Genomic DNA, 20071 nt, shown 5'->3' with positions numbered 1-20071 from the left:
TCCCTCTGCGCCTCTCCTGCTCACACTGTCTCTTTCTCTCTCTCAAAAATAAACATTAAAAAAATTTTTTTAATTAAAAAAATAATAAAGATTTGCACCAGCATGCTTTCCTGACACCAGCAACCTTTCCTGGCACAGACACATTCACACTTGCACAGAGATTCACACGACTCAAGTATAACACTTTCTATGCATATGTGTGCCGATCCTCACAAGAAAAGGCTCAGTATTCTATCTCTTTGTGTTAAAAAAAAATCTAACAAGAGAAGTTTGTGATAATAAATACACACTTTTTAATTAAAAAAAGGATATATTTCTTAAAGCTGAAAATACATGTATTTGCCTGTGGCTAAGATGAATGAAAAGAACTAGACAAATGTCCAACACTAGATCAAAGATAATAGGAGCCTAGAGAATATCACTGGATACCATAGATCTTCTCTCCAAGGTCAAATGTATTCCCTTACTTCATAAAATAATAAAGCAGGACACTCCCCTGGAATGCTTATATTCAACTGCCCATGATATATATCTCCAATGGAGAAGGGCTCCAGAAGACCAAAGGAACCTTTTAGTGTCAACACCAGGATTAGAGCCCAAGGACACAGAAAAGAAGGTAACTTAGACTATGTTTGAAGAATTCCAGACTGAGGGATTCTTCTTACCTGCAGCAGGTCCACTGTTGGCCATTCACTGCGATGCTCCAGATCTGAGATAAGTTCTTTCACCAGTTGGTTCTGCTGAGCCAGATCATCCTCAGCCTCAGCCAAGTTATCCAGTATTCTCTTCTCCTCTTCTTCCAATTTTTGCAGTTCTCTCTGCTCTTCACTGTCCAGGATGCTTCTAAGCTGATTAAATTCTGTTCTTATCCTTTGTCTCTCAGTCTGTATCTGGTACTGCAAGGTTGGACACACAAGAGAGGTAAAGAGTCTATTAGCCTGAAAGCCTACCATGGAAGGGATTAGAAGCCAGTAAAAGAAATAGTTTTCATTGAGTTCTAACCGATAGGAGAATAAGGGCACAGGGGCAAATTTTGAGAAAGCTGGGTATTTTTCCTGCTATCTGCCTTTCAGTACATACCAAAACAGGCCTCAGACTGTCTTATCTAGGCCAACCCTGGGATGAAATGCAAAACCCAAGTGAGTTTTTACATTTAGGAGAGCCCGGGCGGCTCACTGGGTTAAAGTGTCCAACTCTTGATCTAAGTTCAGATCTTGATCTCAGGGCTGTGAGTTCAAGACCCAAATCGGGCTTCGTGCCGAGCATGCAGCCTACTTAAAAAACAAAAACAAAAACACTAAATGAGGTTTTTGTTGTAGACAGCTGTACTGAACACTCATGCCTCCCTGCATTACCATGTTCCCAAGTTTGAACCTGGGGGAAAATCTTGGTCCTTTGCCTAGTGTCTTCCACTGGAAGTGTTGGAGCCTCATTGGAAAAGAGGAATTGAAGACAGAATTTTCCACCCTTCCTTGCCAAAGAGTCTGTCTTTGTGCTCAATTCCAAATACCTGTGTGTACTTGTAACATATCCACTCTCCAGCCCTCAACTGCAACAGAGACAGGACAAAAAGGAGAACTAATTAAATGGCTTCTGGATGCATTCTGTGCCAGGGAACAAAGAGGAAGGGTCTTCCTTGTGATTTGAACTGAAGGTCCTGCCAAGATTCTTTTGTCCAAAACCTCTCAGAAAGAGTCTCCTCATACCTTCCAGGAAGTTCTCTCTTCTCTGATGTCAGCTTCCAGCTTCTCAACTTTCTGCTGCTCTGTCTTCAACCTCTCCAGAGCAGCCTGGAGCTTCTCCTATGAGGAAAAAGTCACATCAAAGTCAACCTATGAGTTTTCTCAGCAAAGAATAAATGGGGAAGAAATCAGGCTGATCTCAGAAGAGACCAGGTTACAGAAATTGTGATTAGAATGGAGGATATGGGAGAAAAGCTAAGGAGAATACATCCTTTGTTCCTGGGCGACAGAAGTCACCATTCCTCACCACAAGTAGCCTGATACTCTCTTTTCATAAGAGATCGACTGTGCTGCGGCAGGAAAAATCCTACACTTACTGGCACTCTTTCTACATCCAATCCACGGTGTTAAATAGCAACCATCCTGCTGAGGGGGGAAATGAGAGCCAAGCTTGCGAAAGGAATTCCCCATCCATATAACAAAAGGGCAAAAAGGAAAACCTCCCACTCATGGCCAAGGGTCTAGGCTCTAGAGTCTAGGCTTATTCTTTACGTAAGTGTAAGGAATACACAGAAATGTCCTTCAAGCATTGGAAGCTGAGCACAGTGTAAGAGATACACGTGGAAAGAGATTACGGGGTGCCAAGGTGAGTAAAGAAGGACCGAAGGGTGACATTTCCCAAGTACCATCTTCTACCTCTCTGCCTCCGTCCTGGGGCCTACCTGACATTCCTTGACTACTTCCTCCACGAGGAATGTGTGGTGACCACGGTGCTCCTGAGACCGCTCGCAAAGCCAACAAATGATCTTCCTATCTTCCTTACAGAAGAGCAGGAGTTTCTCTTCATGGCGCACACAGAGGTCTCTCTTCAGCTCCTCCTCTGGGTTCAACTGGACCTTTCTGATTTTCTCCACTATGTTAGCCAGATGCTGATTAGGCCATAGGTTTTCAAGGGAGTATCTGACACCACATACAGGACAGCTGTTTTCCCCTTCTAGTCTGATCTCTGCCTCCTTGGTGTTTGCAGTGATGCAAGCTTGACAGAAGCTGTGGCCACAGTCTAGGCTCAGGGATTCTGTCAAAAGCTCCAGGCAGATGGGACAGAACACCTCGTCTTGTATGTTCAGGATTTTTAAAGCCATAGTACGTGTCCCCTGGCTTCTTCCTGTCCTTACTCCCGAGGCTCTTCTTGCTTAAAAGACTCCTGGATGGCTGAGCAGATCGAAAGGGGATGAGGTAAGAATGGCATGAATAGCAAAGATTCTAATTGTGCAGATATTAGGGATCGGCCAAGACTAAAATATTAAAGGACAAAAAAGAAGAGGGGAAAAATAAAACAGAAATGAAATTCAGTAGCCTGGGTAAGCTGCTAACACTTCAGGCTTCTGCATTTGTTCTCCTTTCAGCCTGGAACTGACCTCCCCTTGATTTTTGCATGACTTCCTCTTAATACTTCATTCAACGCCCTCTTTAAATATCATCTCATCAGAAGGACCTAATATGATTACTTTATCTACAGAATAATTACCAATATATTATCTGTTGTACATTTGCCATCTTTTTCTTATTATCACTATATAATATATAATATCTTTTCCTTAAATATCCTACTCCAAAAATATCATCTGCACATAGATCCAACACTTTGTTTTTGTTCACTCACTGCCGTATCCCTAGTGCCTAGAACACAGGAACGTAACCTTTGATCAGTACATAAAGACCCTCCTCATTTCTCCATAGATGATTAGAACTTTTCTTTTTCTTTCTTTTTTTTATCAGCACTTTGTCTTTTTGTTTCATTGATTCTCTGTTCTCCAATGGGTAAACTTTGGGACCACAGATATGGTTTCAACATAAGTGCTTACCTCCAAATGTACCTGTCCCATTCAGAACCCCTCCATTCCCTCATATTCACTCCCAGAGACACTTACAGAAACTGCGAGGGCTATGACAGAGAAGACATTTTACAACTAAGAATTTTAGAACCAGTTACAATTTGTAAATCACATGACCTATTTATTCTTTATACCAAAGTCCTTGAGAAATCAGAGTACTTTCTTTATCGAAATGTGTAAATTGAATGAAGTAGCTTATGAAGATTATTTCATCCAGTAAGTTGATTTGGGGTGAATACAATTCCTCAGGATCTTCTTTCAGAGGTCTGGAAAGTATGATAAACACTACCACCCACAGGGGCATGTTTTGGGGGAACTAATAATTTCCCAAATAGAAGAATATCAAAGATATCTCCCCTTAAATAAGCAAAGGTTGACCTAAAAGGTGTGAGAAGGGATATGGAATGAGAAAGAGGAAAAATATATTTTAGAGAGAAGAAGTCACTTATATGAATACCTTGTTGATGGAAGATACATCTTCTATAGCTTTTAAAATGCCTATGGGGCAGCTGGGTGGCTCTGTCGGTTAAGCGTCTGGCTTCAACTCAGGTCATGATCTCATGGTTTGTGAGTTCGAGTCCCACGTCAGGCTCTCTGCTGTTAGCACAGAGCCCACTTCGGATCCTCTGTCTCCCTCCCTCTCTGCCCCTCCCCTGCTTGCACTGTCTCTTTCAAAATAAATAAATAAACTTAAAAAAAATTTTAAATGCTTATATGGCTTGGGGCCTGAGTGGCTCAGTCAGTTACATGTCTGATTCATGATTTCAGCTCAATTCGTGACCTCAAGGTTCATGAGATTGAGCCCTGCATCAGGCTCTGCACTGACAGCATGAAGCCTGCTTGGGATTCCTTCTCCCTCCCTCCTTCCCTCCCTCCCTCCCTCCCTCTCTCTCTTCTTCCCCTGCTCATGGTCCTCTCTCAAAATAAACAAGTAAACCAAAAAAAAAAAAAAAATAGGGATGCCTGGGTGGCTCAGTCAGTTAAGCATCCAACTTCGGCTCAGGTCATGATCTCACAGTTCATGGGTTCAAGCCCCACATCGGGCTCTGTACTGTCAGCTCAGAGCATGGAGCCTCCTTCAGATTCTGTGTCTCTCTTTTTCTCTTTCCCTCCCCCAGCTCATGTTCTGTCTCTTTCTGTCTCTCAAAAATGAATAAACATTAAAAAAAATTTTAATAAAAAAATAAAAATAAAATAAAATGCCTGTATGGCTGGTGTGCAGAGGGTTTCTAGGCTTTTGGCATTAATATGCCTGCAGGGACCAAAAATGTGACTTCCTAAATGATGTAAAAGAGACAGCTTATTTCCAAAGATCAGGGATCAGTGAGGAAAGGCTGCTAGAGGAAATAGAGAACAGATGAGGGTGAGAGAAAAGGTAAGATAAAAGGGACAAGACTGGGGGGTTGGGTTGAATGTATGGGAACAAAGGGTCATCGTCAGGCTTAAGTCCTTTCTTCTCATAAAAGGACATTGGCATTACCTTCTCCGAGCACTTTGTTTTGTTTTATTTTTCACTTATTTTCAGTAAGCACAGACCTCAGCTTCCACAAGTGGGTTGTGACTCTTGTAATGAAATTTGTGCTGGTTGGGGCCTGGAAGCTATGCTCAAGGCTCTTACAAGGCAATCAGCTTATGGGACCAAGACACAGCTACGCTATGTTAGTTTCAAACATATCCACCAGATCTTACAAATGACCTGATGAAGGGGATACGGTACCGCCTGCAGCACTGTACAGACCCTCATTGAGAGCTCACCTGAGGCAGCCATGCTGATATGCTGTTGTCTCCTGTCCTGTATGCCCCAGCTAAGCTAAGTGAACCTGACTGCTTTATGTCCTGCCAAGTCACATGAGTGGGAATGGCAAACCAAGCCAAAACTATTGCTGGTTGTCGGTCAGAAGGCATCTCACAGAGTGGTGGCATGGGGATGTTGCTGATTCTTAGAACCTGGACTCATTCTAGACAAGGAACTATGAGGCAAAAAAAAAAAAAAAAAACAGAAAAAAGAAAAGAAAAGAAAAGAAAAGAAAAAGAAAAAGGAAGATCTCAGTAGCTATTTTTGTCATGATACTTGTTCTCATAGATTGAATTGTATCCCCCACGCTGATGTCACTGGTGTGAATGTAATCTTGTTTGGGAAATAAGCCTCTGCAGATGTAATCAAATTCAGATGAGGTAATACTAAATAGGGTGGGTTCTAAATCCAATGACCAGCGTCCTTTAATAAGAGAGGGCATACCACACACAGGGAAGACAGCCATTTGACAATGGCAGCAGAGACCAGAGCAATGCAGCAACAAGGCAAAGAATGCCAAGGATTGCTGGAAACCACCAGAAGCTAGGTGAGAGACGTAGAAGAGGTTCTCCCTCAATACCTACAGAAGAAACCAACTCTGCGAACACCTTGATTTTGGACTTCTGGCCTCCTGAACTGTGAAAGAATAAATTATTCCAGCCATAATTTGTTACAACAGCCTTCGGAAAATAATTTGGAAAGGTTTGATGACGAGGTTTATAACAAACTATAATCTTCCCTTTGCTCTAAAAAGAGAGAATAAGGGCATAATGAAAGCTGTGTGGAGATAAATTTAGATCTAGAAATATACTCACTTCTCCAATCATCCATAAAGTGAAACAGAAAGCTAACTGTGGGCTGACCAATGTAATCTAGCCAATGGTACAGATACTGAAAATTGTCCAAAGACCATATGCTTTTAGCTCCTAGCTCCAGTGACAATGGTCAGATCAAGGCTCTAATGACTGGCAAGACCAGAGGTTTACACAACATAATGTCCACCCCTGCTTGCAACTGAAGCTATTAGCCAAAATGGGGCTAATAGGAGTGGGGTTCTCTGCTATCTTTCACAGTATCCAATCAATGCTGAGAAATACCTAGAGTCTACAGGGGTGTGGACCATGCATTCTACCATGGGGCTATAAACCTTCTTTTCACAGTGGGGTTATAAGAAGTTGATATCAAAGCAGTTGCCACCACACTGGCCACAGAAGGAGGAAAAGCCCCCATGCATAGGCAGGGACCTCTCCAATGTCCAAGAGTGATCTGAGAGCCCAGCAGCAATCAGGGAGATAAGAAGGGAGTACAAGTAGTATCTGCCTGATGGAAGTCCCAGGTCAGCTGACTGCCACAAGTGTCAGATGATCGTATCCTACACTTGATTCTTCTAACATCTGGACTCTGATAATGCAACTCTGCACCTCTTTGCAGGTTGTATAGTAAAATAAAATATCTCCAAGAAGTGGAATGCAGGGAAAGATGTTCCTTAAAGTTTCCAGATGGCATCCTAGACACTTCCCTTGGTTTCCTAGGCCAGAAACTGCCAGTGGGCAAAGCAGGACCTGTTTTTGACATGGAGAGACCTGGGCAACTCAGGTTGCATATAATGCAATCCCCTCTCCCCATTCCTCTGTATTCAGAGTTCCTACTTCAGGAACTCCATAGAATCCAGAACTAAATATGCCACCAATCCACACTATTCATGACCCTCTCTTCAAGAGCTCTAGCTCTCTGGTAAATATGTTTTTGAAAAATCATATTTTTAAAAAGTCTTTTTGTAGCATAGGACCACTTTTTATAAAATTGCTTCTGGCCTCATTAGTTCATCAGAAGTTGCTAAGAGTGGGGCGCCTGGGTGGCTCAGTTGGTTAAGTGTCCGGCTTCAGCTCAGATCATGATATCACGGTTCATGAGTTCAAGCCCTGCGTGGGGCTCTGTTCTGACAGCTCAGAGCCTGGAACCTGCTTTGGATTCTGTGTCTCCCTCTCTCTCTCTCTGCCCTTCCCTTGCTCACGCTCTCTCTCTTTCTCTCTCTCAAAAATGAAATGAACATTAACAAAAATTTAAAACAAAAGTTGCTAAGAGTGTTTTCTTCAAGTTAGTTCCAATCATTTCCACTGCCACCATCCTGGAAAGAGCCATCTGTGTCTCCTGCCTGAATTCTGGAAAATCGTTCTCCCTGAAACTATCATTGATTGCCCTTCTTCAGTGTGCTGCCATGGCTGTTCTTATGTCATGGACCAGAGTGCCCTTCAAAGCAGACACCAGTCCTGTCTATTCAAATGCATGTTGTCCAGTATCAGCTGGTCATCATTATGCTCTAGGTAAGGCCATATTAGACACCTCCTCCTACTGTCCTACTCTTTCCCAAAGCCACCTCCTTCTCTTCCCCCTGCATACTCCACCCCAGCCCACACTGGCCTCCTTTCAATCCCAGGAAGAAACCCATGCTAAACCCTTTAAATCCCTCACATTCTTAAGATTCTACTCAAATATCTCCTCACAATGAAGCCTTCATGAAAACTACTTAAATTTGCAAGGCCTTTACCATGTCACTACATTCAACACTTAAAAACTGTTCCCCAGTAATATTAGTCACCTTCTTGTGTACATATCAGTTATCTGTTTGTTTACAATCTCTCCCCAACCAGACTGTAAGTTCTTATATGTATTTAACATTTACTGCAAGTTGAATGCATATTCATTGCACTTTTTTTTTTTACAACAGCAGCGTTGGTTCCTATGAATTAACTGTTTAAGTGAATAAATAAATAAATCCATTTCATCCTATGGATTGAGCCTTGTTTTGGACCCTGGAGAGACAATCAGTGTCTGGGCAAAAATGGACCCATTTCAGGAGCAAAGCATAGGCTCCCAGGAAGACCATAACCATGACTCCTGAAAAGTGGGAATACAGGACAGAGTGGGTGTGTCAGAAGGTATGTAACAAATCCATCAGTGTGCAAATTGCTCACAGGTGAGCTCAAGGTGGGACACAGTCACCATCAGTCATGGAGCAAATTTCTTAGCAAGACCATTGGATCTCTGGGCTCCTTCTGAGCAATAATCAGCTCCTGTTAATTAGCTCTGAGCAAAGAACAATAGTGAGAATTGAGGTAAGCATGCAAAGGTGTGTCTTCAGAGAAGAATGAGGAAGAAAGAGCTCTCAGACAGGTAAGGATGTGGGGTCAGTGGACTACTGGAAGGAAGTGTACGCTCTTCAGGGAAGCGCCAGGAGACTCCTGAGACTGAACTTCAAAGGACACGGGATAAAAGGGGGCCACAGAGGCAGGTGGCACGCCAACAGCTGAGATTCAGGAAGGCCACAGACCACCCCGCAGCTGGTTCTCCGTAAGGGAGTGAGAGAATCCTCCTCTTCAATATTATCCCAGCCATGTCCCCAAAACTCCATTCTGTCTCCTGCCCCACTCACTCTAGGAGCTTGGGTTTCTATACGTTTGGAAAACAGGGACCTCTTTTGCCAGCTTTTCTTCAAGGAGGTAGTGGTGGGCAGAGGAGAAGACACTTTCTATTCATCTTGGAGAAAGAGAGAGAAAGGGAGAAGATTCCAAATCTCTTCAGCAAGGTAGACAATTAAAATTATAGAATAGAAAAGGGACGAGTGAGGATGGACACAGCCCAGAGAAAGAAGGGCCGCTCCAGGAAAGAAACAATGCCCTCCGCCTCTTGAGAACTCCTTTCTCTCCAGGCCGTCCGTCTCCAGAATCTTGGCTTCCGTCTGTCTGCGCTCAGAGCAGGAAGCCTGAAGACTGGCTTTTCTTCCTTTCAGAGCAAGTCTGAGCCACATACTGAACTCACACACCTTTGCGTAGCACCTTCCTTCTGGCGTCTCCCACCCTCTGCCCCTCCCCCCAACCTCCCCACGCACCTTGAGGCCCCAGCGGAGAAGTCTTGACTCCTGATTTTAGTGGCGAAGCAAAGCCAGGGCGGGCGTGGTCAGCATTTACTGACTGAACAGGGAACAGGCGCTGGGCCTGCATGTAGCAGCTCCTGACCAGCCGGCTGGGAAGTGAAAGTGAAACCTCAGGGCTGGCAGGAAGAAGGAAGGGGAAGGAGCTTCTGGGCCCAAGGGGCTACAGTCCTGTAGGGCCACTGGGTATGAAATGTTTTACCTCAGTGGTTCTCTAGTGGGGGAGGGAGGGTTTGCCCTAAGGGACATTTAACCAACTCAGAGGACAAATTTGGCTGTCATAACTGGGGGATGCTACTGCCATCTAGTGGGTAGAGGCCAGAGGCACTGCTAACCACTCTGCAATGCACTAGAAAGCTCCCACAGCAAAGAAACATCCAGTCCAAAATGTCTACAGTGTGAGGCTGAGAGTCTGTTTTAACCCTCTCTGCTTCCTGGGCCAGCTAGGAACCAAGGGTCTCCTACCCCTTTCATGGTTGTGCACAGGCCCTCAGTTTGGCCTTCCAATTTGAACTATCCCTTCAGGTACCATGTTCCATTTGCCCCCAAAGAGCACACCACCACCTCCTAGGAAATGGATGGGACTTGGGCAGACGAGGGATGGAGGGTTCTGGAAGAGTTGGTTACAAAGGACCAGAAGAGCTTTTTGGAGTATTAGAAATTCTCTGAAGTCTATTTGTGTAGTAGTCACACAGGTGTAGAACTTTGTCAAAACTAATCAAACTGCATACTCTATATATTTTTTTAATGTTTATTTACTTTTGAGAGACAGAGTGTGAGTGGGGGAGGGGCAGAGAGAGAGAGAAAGACAGAATCCGAAGAGGCTCCAGGCTCTGAGCTGTCAGCACAGAGCCCAACGCGGGGCTGGAACTCACAAGCCGTGAGATCATGACCTGAGCCGAAGTCGGAAGCTTAAGCGACTGAGCCACCCAGGCGCCCCTCAAATTGCATACTCTAAAAGGGTGTATGTTATACCCATAACACATACCCCAACAACATTGATTTCAAAAGAAAATTGTTTTCTGTTTCATTATTTTTTTGATTTTTTAATTTTTATTTTAATTCCAGTTAGTTAATATACAGTGTAATATTAGTTTCAGGTGTACAATATAGTGACTCAACAATACCATACATCACCCAGTGCTCATCCCAACAAGTGCACTCCTTAATCTCCATCACCTATTTAACCCATCCCCACCTTGGATGGAAGGAGGAGCAAGTTTGGTGTGTTTGGGAATCTCCAAATAGTTTCATGGGACTGTACTTGGAGCTCTAGGTAAGCAGAAGAAAGGCCACAAGATGTGGACAAGCGTCACGTCGTCAAGACTCATTTCCACAGGCAGGGAGAGAGATGGGGAGTTATCTGAAGGAGGATGACAGCCACCACCTAGATCCCAGTGCGGGAGTAAAGTGTCAGCTTGCCCAGGTCCCCTGACTTCCCTCTCATCGTGCCCACAGTACCCACACCGTCCCACGGCAGGGCCCAGCGGGGCTCTCTGCTCTTCGAGCTTGCACTCACAGAAGGAAGTCAGAAGCCTGGGTCTCTTCAAATATCAGCATGCATGAGGCCCAATGCACATGGAGGATAATTGTGTACATCTTGTAATTTTTATTTTCTTATAAAGCTTTTCCGTTTTTTTTTAATAGACTTTTTTCACAGAATTCTAAAGCTTATTAGTATAGAATTATGTATTTTTTTTACTATTTTTAATTATCTGTAATGAACTACTTTCATCCACACTTTCATTAGTTTGGGCTACCTTTTGCCTTGTTAGTTTGTGTAAAATGATCACCTAATTCTTTCTACAGAAATTTAGTTTCATATATTTTATATGCTAATATACTCTTTCAAAAGCAAATTTCCCTGGGTGAGGGAAGATGGAGGTTTGCAGACAGGAAGGGGCTGGGACAGCTCTCTAAAACTGGAACCCTCGGGGCGCCCGCGTGATTCAGTCAGTTAAGCGGCTGACTTCAGCTCAGGTCATGATCTCCCAGTTTGTGAATTCGAGCCCTGCATCAGGCTCTGTGCTGACAGCTCCGATCCTGGAGCCTGCTTCAGATTCTGTGTCTCCCTCTTTCTTTCCCCCTCCCCGACTCGTCCTCTGTCTCTCTGTCTCTCTCTCTCTCTCTTCCTCTCTCTCAAAAGTAAATAAACATTAAAAAAAAAGCTTTTTAAAACTGGAATCCTTGGCCCAGCTTTACAGAACACCCTGTGCTGTTGCATTTGCCTCCAGTTGTGGTCCTTTGAGAGCGAATGATTCAGAAGGGAAGGGGCAGGAGATAGGACACTGCTGATACCAACCAGCACAGCACAGTGCAGACGCGCAGACTCCTGGGCCCCAGCTCCACGGACACAGCTCCAGCCCATCTCCAGGAGACATTTCAGAACGTTTGTATTCGTCAGTGCCAAGTGGCACATTCACCGAATGAAGAGTAAAAGCCAAGGTCTCTGAGAATATGTGAGGGACCACAGATACCATCTGCAAAATGTGATGTTTGCTTCAGCTTTCGTACAACACAATAGAAAGGTATTCAGGGGTGACTGACAGCTCAGAGCCTGGAACCTGCTTCAGATTATGTGTTCCCATCTCTCTCTGCCCCTCCCCTGCTGGCACTGTCTCAAACTCTCTCTCAAAAATAAATCAACATTAAAAAAAAGGTACTCATATCCCACATTAAATAGAAATATTCTAAAATTGTCTGAGTGTGTTCAAGATGACTACGTGACATAACAGCATTTCTGGTAGAAAGATAATTAACACTTATTTATGTACTATGAGGTGTCCCCCCACCCCCCAACCAAATAACTTGGAGACAATTATGACCATGCTTCTTAAGTCTCCAATATTCTCAAGAACAACTTAAAACATTTAGGAGATAGTACCTCACCTGTAGGGTCTCAGCTACAAAGCAACCCTGAGGAGAAAAACAATTCCTCTTTCCTACCCGAGGGGGACTAGATGAGTCACCTGCATTGGGTGGTGCACAGCCTGGGAGAGGCACTGCAGAGGGGGGAAGGTTGAAGGTGCTGAGATTAACAAAAACAAAATAGATCTGGGGGGCAGTCAGGATCAAGAGATTGCCCAGCATCATCCTCAGATGAAATGGAAAATCTCTAGAATCTCACACAATTGAGTGCAGATCCTATGTTTATTCCAGTGAGGGTCTCAGGTTCCCAGGGTTGAAAAACTTCTGATCGCCATTTGGTGATGGCTCTGTATACTGTCCATGAACAGCCTTGTAGGGCCTGAACAGTCCATGAACAGTCTTGCAGATTGAAGGTTCCTTATGCCCTGAGATTCTCCTGAGCCCACCCAAACTTTCCATGGTGGATACCACATCCCTAATTATGACCCAGCATAGTCCTAAGGCCCCAGAAATAAAAGATGGCCTTATAACCACATATACTTTCAGAGATGATAGGAAAGAGAAATCCCTAGGATGGATTCATGGATGGTGAGAATCCACACTTGATACCCACTGGATTGTGTATTTTGAATTCAGGTTCCTTCTCTGGTCTTTTCTTCAAAATGGAAATTTTAGAAGCAGCTCACAGCAGAGGGCGCCATTTCTTGGGCCAGGATGCTCTGTGAAAAGATCATGGCCCTTAGCCTGGAGATTTCTTTGTTGGGGTTTGCTAACAAGCCCCCCCCCTTTCCCCCCATAACCACTTTCTCATCTTGAACTCGGGACTAGGAATTTCAGAGGATGAAAGACCTGAATATCCCTGGAGAGTTGCCTGTCAATAATTCAAGAGAGTGTAGGATGTTCCTAGTGAGCCAGAGCCTCATTGTTGCAATATACTGACTGATATGCAGGGGTCTAACAGAAATAGACAGAAGCTGATTTCTGCCAGTTTCCATGGATGAGTGCTGGAAATAAGGGTGTGTGTCCATACTCAGAAAGGCTGGATGTATCTGAGTTGATATCCCTTCCCTCACCAAAGGTCACCAGGAGATGGAGGGGTTGAAAACTCCCTGGCAAAGAAGGGACCAGAGCAGAAACTGCTTGGCCAAATAGCCCATTAATTCTATTTGTCTCATTTTAGGTGTTGGTAAAAGGATAGTTGTCAATGAAAATGCCCAAGACCTAGGGATATTACCAAGTATGACAACACCATTTGACCTTCTCTGTCGCTGGAGACTCAGAACAGGCCTTTCTTCATTCCTGCCAGGAAAGAGTGAGGCTCATCAGGAGAGGAGAAACACTGACCCACTTACACCACTGCTGAGGGCACCCGTGCGTCCCAGCACTCCGGAGTCTTCCTGTGTCACTGGAAGTCCTAATGTGAACAAGCCAACTGAAAAATGGAGACTTGGCTGGGCAAAGAAAGGAACAAGCTTCTAGTGAAACATAATTACTGAGAATTAGAAAAGAATATCAGACACTTGCAGTTTTAGTTCCAACATGTAAAGAATTTAAAAGCCATTACTTCCAACTTTACAGTAAGAAAAAAACTGAACAGAATGACTAAAATCCAAAAGACAAGAAATAACAAGTGTTGGTGAGGATGTGGAGAAAAAGGAACCCTCGTGTACTGTTGGTGGGAATGCAAAGTGGTACAGCCACTGTGGAAAATAGTATGGAGGTTCCTCAAAAATTTTTTTTAAAAAAGGGGGTGCCTGGGTGGTTCAGTCAGTTAGGCATCTAACTCTTGATCTCAGAGTTGTGAGTTCAAGCCCTGTGTTGGGTTCTGCACTGACTGCGAAGCCTACTTAAAAAAGTAATAATAAAACTAGGACTACCATATGATACAATAATTCCACTACTGGGTATTTACTCAAACAATATGAAAACACTAATTCAAAAAAAAATGTATGTACCCCTGTGTTTTTCGTAGCATTATTTACAATAGCCAAGATATCGAAGCAACCTAAGTATTCATCAATAGGTAAATGAATAAGAAAATGCCATTTGCAACAAAATGGATGGACTTAGAGGGTATTATGCTAAGTGAAGTAAGTCAGACTGAGGAAGACAAATACCATGATTTCATTCACATGTGGAATCTAAAAGAGCAAAATAAAACAAAACAAATGAACAAACAAAAAGCAGAATCAGACCTATAAATAGAATAAGCTGGTGGTGACCAGAGAGAAGGGGGGAGGGATGATGAAGGGGAAGGGGAGATACAGTTCTCCAGATATGGAATGAATAAGTCACGGGAATAAAAGGCACATCACAGGGAATATGGTCAATGATGTTATAATAAGTTTGTATGGTGACACATGGTAGCTGTACTTGTGAGCGTAGCATATACCATATAGAGAAGTTGAATCACTATGTTGTACAGTGGACACTAAAGAAACATTGGGTGTCAACTATACTAAAAAAAGAAGAAGAAGAAGAAGAAGAAGAAGAAGAAGAAGAAGGAAGGAAGAAAGAGAAAGAAAGAAAAAGAGAAGAAAGAAAGAAAGAAAGAAAGAAAGAAAGAAAGAAAGAAAGAAAGAAAAAAAGAAAAAAGCTGAACAAACAACATCAATGTCTTTTCCTGGTTGCCACAGAGAACTGAGGCTAGGGCACCTGGGTGGCTCAGTCAGTTAAGTGGCTGACTTCGGCTCCGGTCATGATCTCACAGTTTTTGAGTTTGAGCCCCGTGTAGGGCTCTGTGCTGACAGCTCAGAGCCTGGAGCCTGCTTCAGATTCTGTGTCTCCCTCTCTCACTGCCCCTCCCCGACTCACACTCTGTCTCTCTCTCTCAAAAATAAATAAACATTAAACATTTTTTTTCATTATCTGTGATTTTCTAATCAACTTACTCTATTTCTTGAAATAAAGCCAAGGTAACAATGTTTAACATAAACCAAACTGCATTCTAAAAAGGATTCATTTCAAAGCATAAAGAAAGGAAGCCAGGATAAAATCAATCAACAGCTATAGATTTAGATAAATAGATCACCTCAGTTATGAGCTACGTTTCACACTGCAACATGCCTTTTTTCACGCCCACGTGACAAATACCCCTCTCACAAACTGCATAGCCAGAAGGACTGTACTGTAAGCCTAGATTTAAGGTCAGTTCAGAGATTCCAGAAGAGATAGGATTAATAATGAATGTGGGTACTGTGGGCAGGCTGGAGAGGCAAGACAGTGAAGGAGACATGCATGGTCTCAGTAATGTCTGGGCACTGCTCTCCCTCCACTGGGGCCCCTCACACAAACCCACACAAATACAAGAAACCACCCACCCTCCACATGCCATCAGAAGATATATATCTAAAACTCCATCTACTTTTTTTCGTTCTCATTCTAACACTATTTTCCACACTGGCATCACCTCTTTTCTGCCCTATGGCCTCCTGATGATTTTCCTGATTAACACACTCTACATACCCAACATACATTCTTCACAGAACAACCAAAATTATCTTCTACAATGGAAATATGATCACGCCATGTTTGAAAACAAAACATTTCCTTGGGTGTCCATTGCTTTTAGGTTTACAACTTAATTCAATTTTTTTAATATTTATTTTTCAGAGAGAAAGAACACGCTCATGTGCACACACATGGATGGGGGAAGAACAGAAAGAGGGAGACCAAGGATCTGAAGCAGGCTCCATCAGCACAGAGGCTGATGTGGGGTTCCAACTCAGGAACCACGAGATCATGACCTGAGCCAAAGTCGGACGCTTAACCCACTGAGCCACCCTGGCGCCCCTTAAACTTAATTTATTAACAATGTCTACCTGGCATTTAGTGAAGGGATCACGGAGAGCTTCTGGTCTTAGTTAAAGCCGATCATTGTATTCCATTCTTGCTGCCCCTCTTACAGTACCTCACCAGAGTCAAGCTCCTTCTCATGTCATGTGGTTTTGTCTCCTGAACTCTCTGCGCCTCCTAATTTACTTAACCAAGTCCAACTAATCCTTCATATCTGTCATTAAAGTCTCCTTCTTCAGGTAGATATCTTTGACCATGGGACCCAACAAGGTCCTCCATTATCACAAGTGTTATTCAAATGCTTATTTATATCTTTATTTGTAGTGTCTGTTTTCTCAAGTCAGCATACTCTGAGTTTGCATATTCCTCTCATATCCTAAAAAATATGTGGAGATTGAAATGAAAAAGTACCATTTTCAAATACATCTAAAGAAAAAAGTGCTTACATATAAAGTTAGCAAAATATGCATTGGATCTGTATGCTGACCATTAGAAAATGCTGATGAAATAAACCAAAGAAGACGTAAATAAATGGAGAGGCATACTAGGTTCATGAATCAGAAGACTCAGCATAGTAAAAAGATCATATATCAATCTTTCCAAATTTTATCTATATATCTAATGAAATTCCTATCAAAATCCCAGCAACATTTTTGGTAGTCATAGACCCACTTATTCTAAAATCTATAAGGAGAAGCAAAGGACCTGAAATATATAGAACAATTTTAAAGAAGAATGATGTGTGAGAAATCACTCTACTTGAAGTTAAAGCTAACTATTTAGCCATAATAATCAACAATAGTGTGTCAGTGGCAGAGGATAAATGCAGAGATCACTGGAACAGAATAGTAAACCCCAAAACAGGCCTAGATAAATATGTCCACCTGATTTTGGACAATTAATTATACAGAAGTAATTTAATGGGGGAAGAAAAGCTTTTGTCAACAAATGGTGCTTGGAGCAATGAACAATTATAGGCCAAAAAGAAGGGAAGGGAAGGGGAGGGAAGGGAAAGGAAGGGAAAGGTAGGGAAGAAGGGAGGAAGGGAGGAAGAAAGAAAGAAAGAGGGAAAGAGAAAGAAAGAAAGAAAGAAAAAAAGAAAGAAAGGAAGAAAAAGAAAGAAAGGAAGAAAGGAAGGAGGAAGAAAGAAGAAAAATGGAGAGAGAAAGGGAAGGAGGGAGGAAGGAAGGAAAGAAAGTTAACTCAAAATTGATCATAGATTTAAATATAAAATGAATACTCATAAAACATTTGGAAGAAACAGAAGAAAATCTCTCCAAAATCTGGAGCAAGATGAAGAGTTTTAAGATGACACCAAAAGCACAACCCATAAAAGGAAAAAATCAATAAACTGGGCTTATCAACTAAAAAGTTTAAAAAGTTTTAAAAATTAAAACTTTTTACTCTGAGAAAGTCCCATTAAGAGAATGAAGACAAGCTATGGGCTTGGAAAATTTATTTGCAAACCACACATCTGCCAAAGGCCTTACGTTTACAATATGTAAAGAATCCTTAAAACTTAGCGGTAAAAACACAACGAATTCAACTAGGAAACAGGTAAATTACACAAACTGATATTTCATTGAGGAGAAATGTGACAAACAAGCACATGGAAAATGCACATCATTAGCAATTAGAGAAATGCACATTAAAACCACAATGGCGGGGCGCCTGGGTGGCGCAGTCGGTTAAGTGTCCGACTTCAGCCAGGTCACGATCTCGCGGTCCGTGAGTTCGAGCCCCGCGTCGGGCTCTGGGCTGATGGCTCAGAGCCTGGAGCCTGTTTCCGATTCTGTGTCTCCCTCTCTCTCTGCCCCTCCCCCGTTCATGCTCTGTCTCTCTCTGTCCCAAAAATAAATAAACGTTGAAAAAAAAAAAAAAAAAAAAAAAAAAAACCACAATGGCATAGCTATCAGAGTGACTGAAATAAAAAATACCGATGACAAAAAAATAAGCTAGGACACCAAATGTTGGTGAGGATACAAAGAAACTAGATCACTCACGTGTACTGGTAGAGCCACTCAGGAATACAGACTTGTGGTTTCTTATGAAATTAAATATTCACTTAGCGTGCAACCCAGAATTGCACACTGAAGCATTAATCTCAGAGAAATGAAAACTTACATCTACACAAACACCTATGCATGAATGTTCATAGCAGCTTCATTCATAGCCCCAAACTGGAAACAACTGAATCGTCATTTAACATATGAATGTTTAAAAACACTATGGTACATCCTTTGTACATCCATGGTAGAATAACAGGGAATTCTACACAATAAAAAGAAATAAGCTACTGATATACAGAACTATGTAGATGAATACCAAGCAAATTATGTTGAGTGAAATAAACTCAGTCTCTAAAGGTTATGGGCTGTATGATTCCATTTACGTATCATTCATAACAAAATTTTAGAGATGAACACCCAATTAGTGATTGCCAGGGGCTAGGTATGGAAAGAGAGGGATGTGGATAAGGCAACAAAAGGTATCATAAGTGGCGATGAATAATTCTGTATCATAACTATGGTGGAGGTTCTGTGAATCTAACGTCATAGAATTATTTAGAACTACAGGCATACATGCGCACACACACTCACACACACAAAGAACTATACACACACAAGCACACATACAAATCCTACACATAAAACTGATAAAGTCTAGTAAGTTCTGTGGTTTGTACCAATGTCAACCTTACAGTTCTGATATTGTGTTAACATGGGGTGTTACCATAGGGGAAAACAGGTTGATAGAGAGAAACATGAACTCCCAGTACATAGTTATTATGCAACTTTCTGTGAATATATAATTATTTTTAAAATTTTTTTAATGTTTATTTATTTTTGAGAAAGAAAGAAAGACAGAGCATGAGTGAGAGAGGGGCAAAGAGAGAGGGAGGCACAGAATCCAAAGCAGTTTTCAGACTCTCAGCTGTCAGTACAGAGCCTGTCAAGGGCCTGAAACCCACGAACCATGAGATCATGACCTGAGCCAAAGTCTGACGCCCAACCGACTGAGCCACCCCGGTGTCCCTAATTAATTAAAAATTAACAGATGTTTTGTAGGGGCGCCTGGGTCAGTTGGTTAAGTGTTCAATTCTTGATTTCAGCTCAGGTCATGATCCCAGGGTTGTGGGATGGAGCCCTGCATTGGGCTCCATGCTAAGCATGGAGCTTGCTTGGGATTCTCTCTCTCTCCCTCTGCCCTTCTCCTCTGCTTGCATGCACTCTCTCTCTCTCTCAAATTAAATTAATTAATTAACTAATTTAAAAAAGATGTTTTGCAGTTGTTAAATGTGAAAAAAAGGTATCTTAAGACGAATGAAAATAAAAAGCAATAATTATAATAGCAAATATACATAAGTATATGTTTAACGACATTCTAAGCATATTACATATAGTAACCCATTTAATCCTCATAAGAACTCTATAATGTTTATAAAGTAATCCTAATTTAGAGATGAGAAAATGAAAGTCGTGAAATTAATATGAATAATACTCAAATCCTTGCTTATAGTGAGTTTTCTATGATTAAGAAATGGAAAAAGACAGAAAAGACATACATATAGCTATTAATGTATTTAAATGTTAAATATTTAAATCAGTTTATAAAAACAATAAAAATAAAAATTTATCTAGACATATTGGATAAATACTTAAAAATGAGACTGAAAACATGTATTGTTGTAATACATTTTAAAATTAGTGAAAAGAGATAAGGGGAAACCAGAGTTTTGAGAGTTAAATGGCAAAACCAAAAATAACTAAAATCATCTGGGGGATTTAGTAGTCAAGAGCACAACCTGACAAATAAAAATAAAATGGATTTGTCTTTGCCTCTGACATTTTCCTTGGTAGAGTTTCTGTTTCCCCATCTGTAATACCTATTTTATGAAGTGCAAGTGAAGGTGATGTGAGGTAATGTATATAAAATGTTTTGCATGGGACCTGTAAAGTAAGTACACAAATGATTGTTACTATTACTTTATAAGATGAAATATGGTCATCTAATGTATGTTTAACCTCAATATCAATTAAAAATATAAGTAAAAATTGCAGTATACAGCAACTTCTTACTCAACACGTCTCCAGAGGCGAGGGAA

At 41.9% G+C, this 20071-nt stretch overlaps 1 protein-coding gene across 6 annotated transcripts in view; it reads right to left on the bottom strand.

Annotated features, from left to right (window-relative positions):
• The window catches only part of LOC123601256 (tripartite motif-containing protein 34-like), a 59519-nt gene extending 49963 nt beyond the window's left edge, over positions 1–9556 (bottom strand). For 3 of the 6 annotated variants that reach the window (XM_045484265.1, XM_045484267.1, XM_045484268.1), the window contains exons 1-4: positions 9262–9521; positions 2405–2886; positions 1707–1802; positions 666–896 (exon numbers count right to left, since the gene is read on the bottom strand). In XM_045484265.1, the coding sequence (XP_045340221.1) occupies positions 666–896; positions 1707–1802; positions 2405–2824 (747 nt within the window). In that variant the 5' untranslated portion in view covers positions 2825–2886; positions 9262–9521. Of the gene's footprint in view, positions 1–665; positions 897–1706; positions 1803–2404; positions 2895–9261 lie in introns of all 6 variants that reach the window. The other 3 variants (XM_045484270.1, XM_045484271.1, XM_045484269.1) reach the window with 3 other exon arrangements.
• Between the last annotated feature and the right edge of the window lie 10515 nt (positions 9557–20071).

The sequence above is a fragment of the Leopardus geoffroyi genome, chromosome D1 (assembly GCF_018350155.1).
Source record: "Leopardus geoffroyi isolate Oge1 chromosome D1, O.geoffroyi_Oge1_pat1.0, whole genome shotgun sequence".
NCBI lineage: Eukaryota > Metazoa > Chordata > Mammalia > Carnivora > Felidae > Leopardus > Leopardus geoffroyi.
This window is presented reverse-complemented; position numbering and strand designations above follow the sequence as displayed.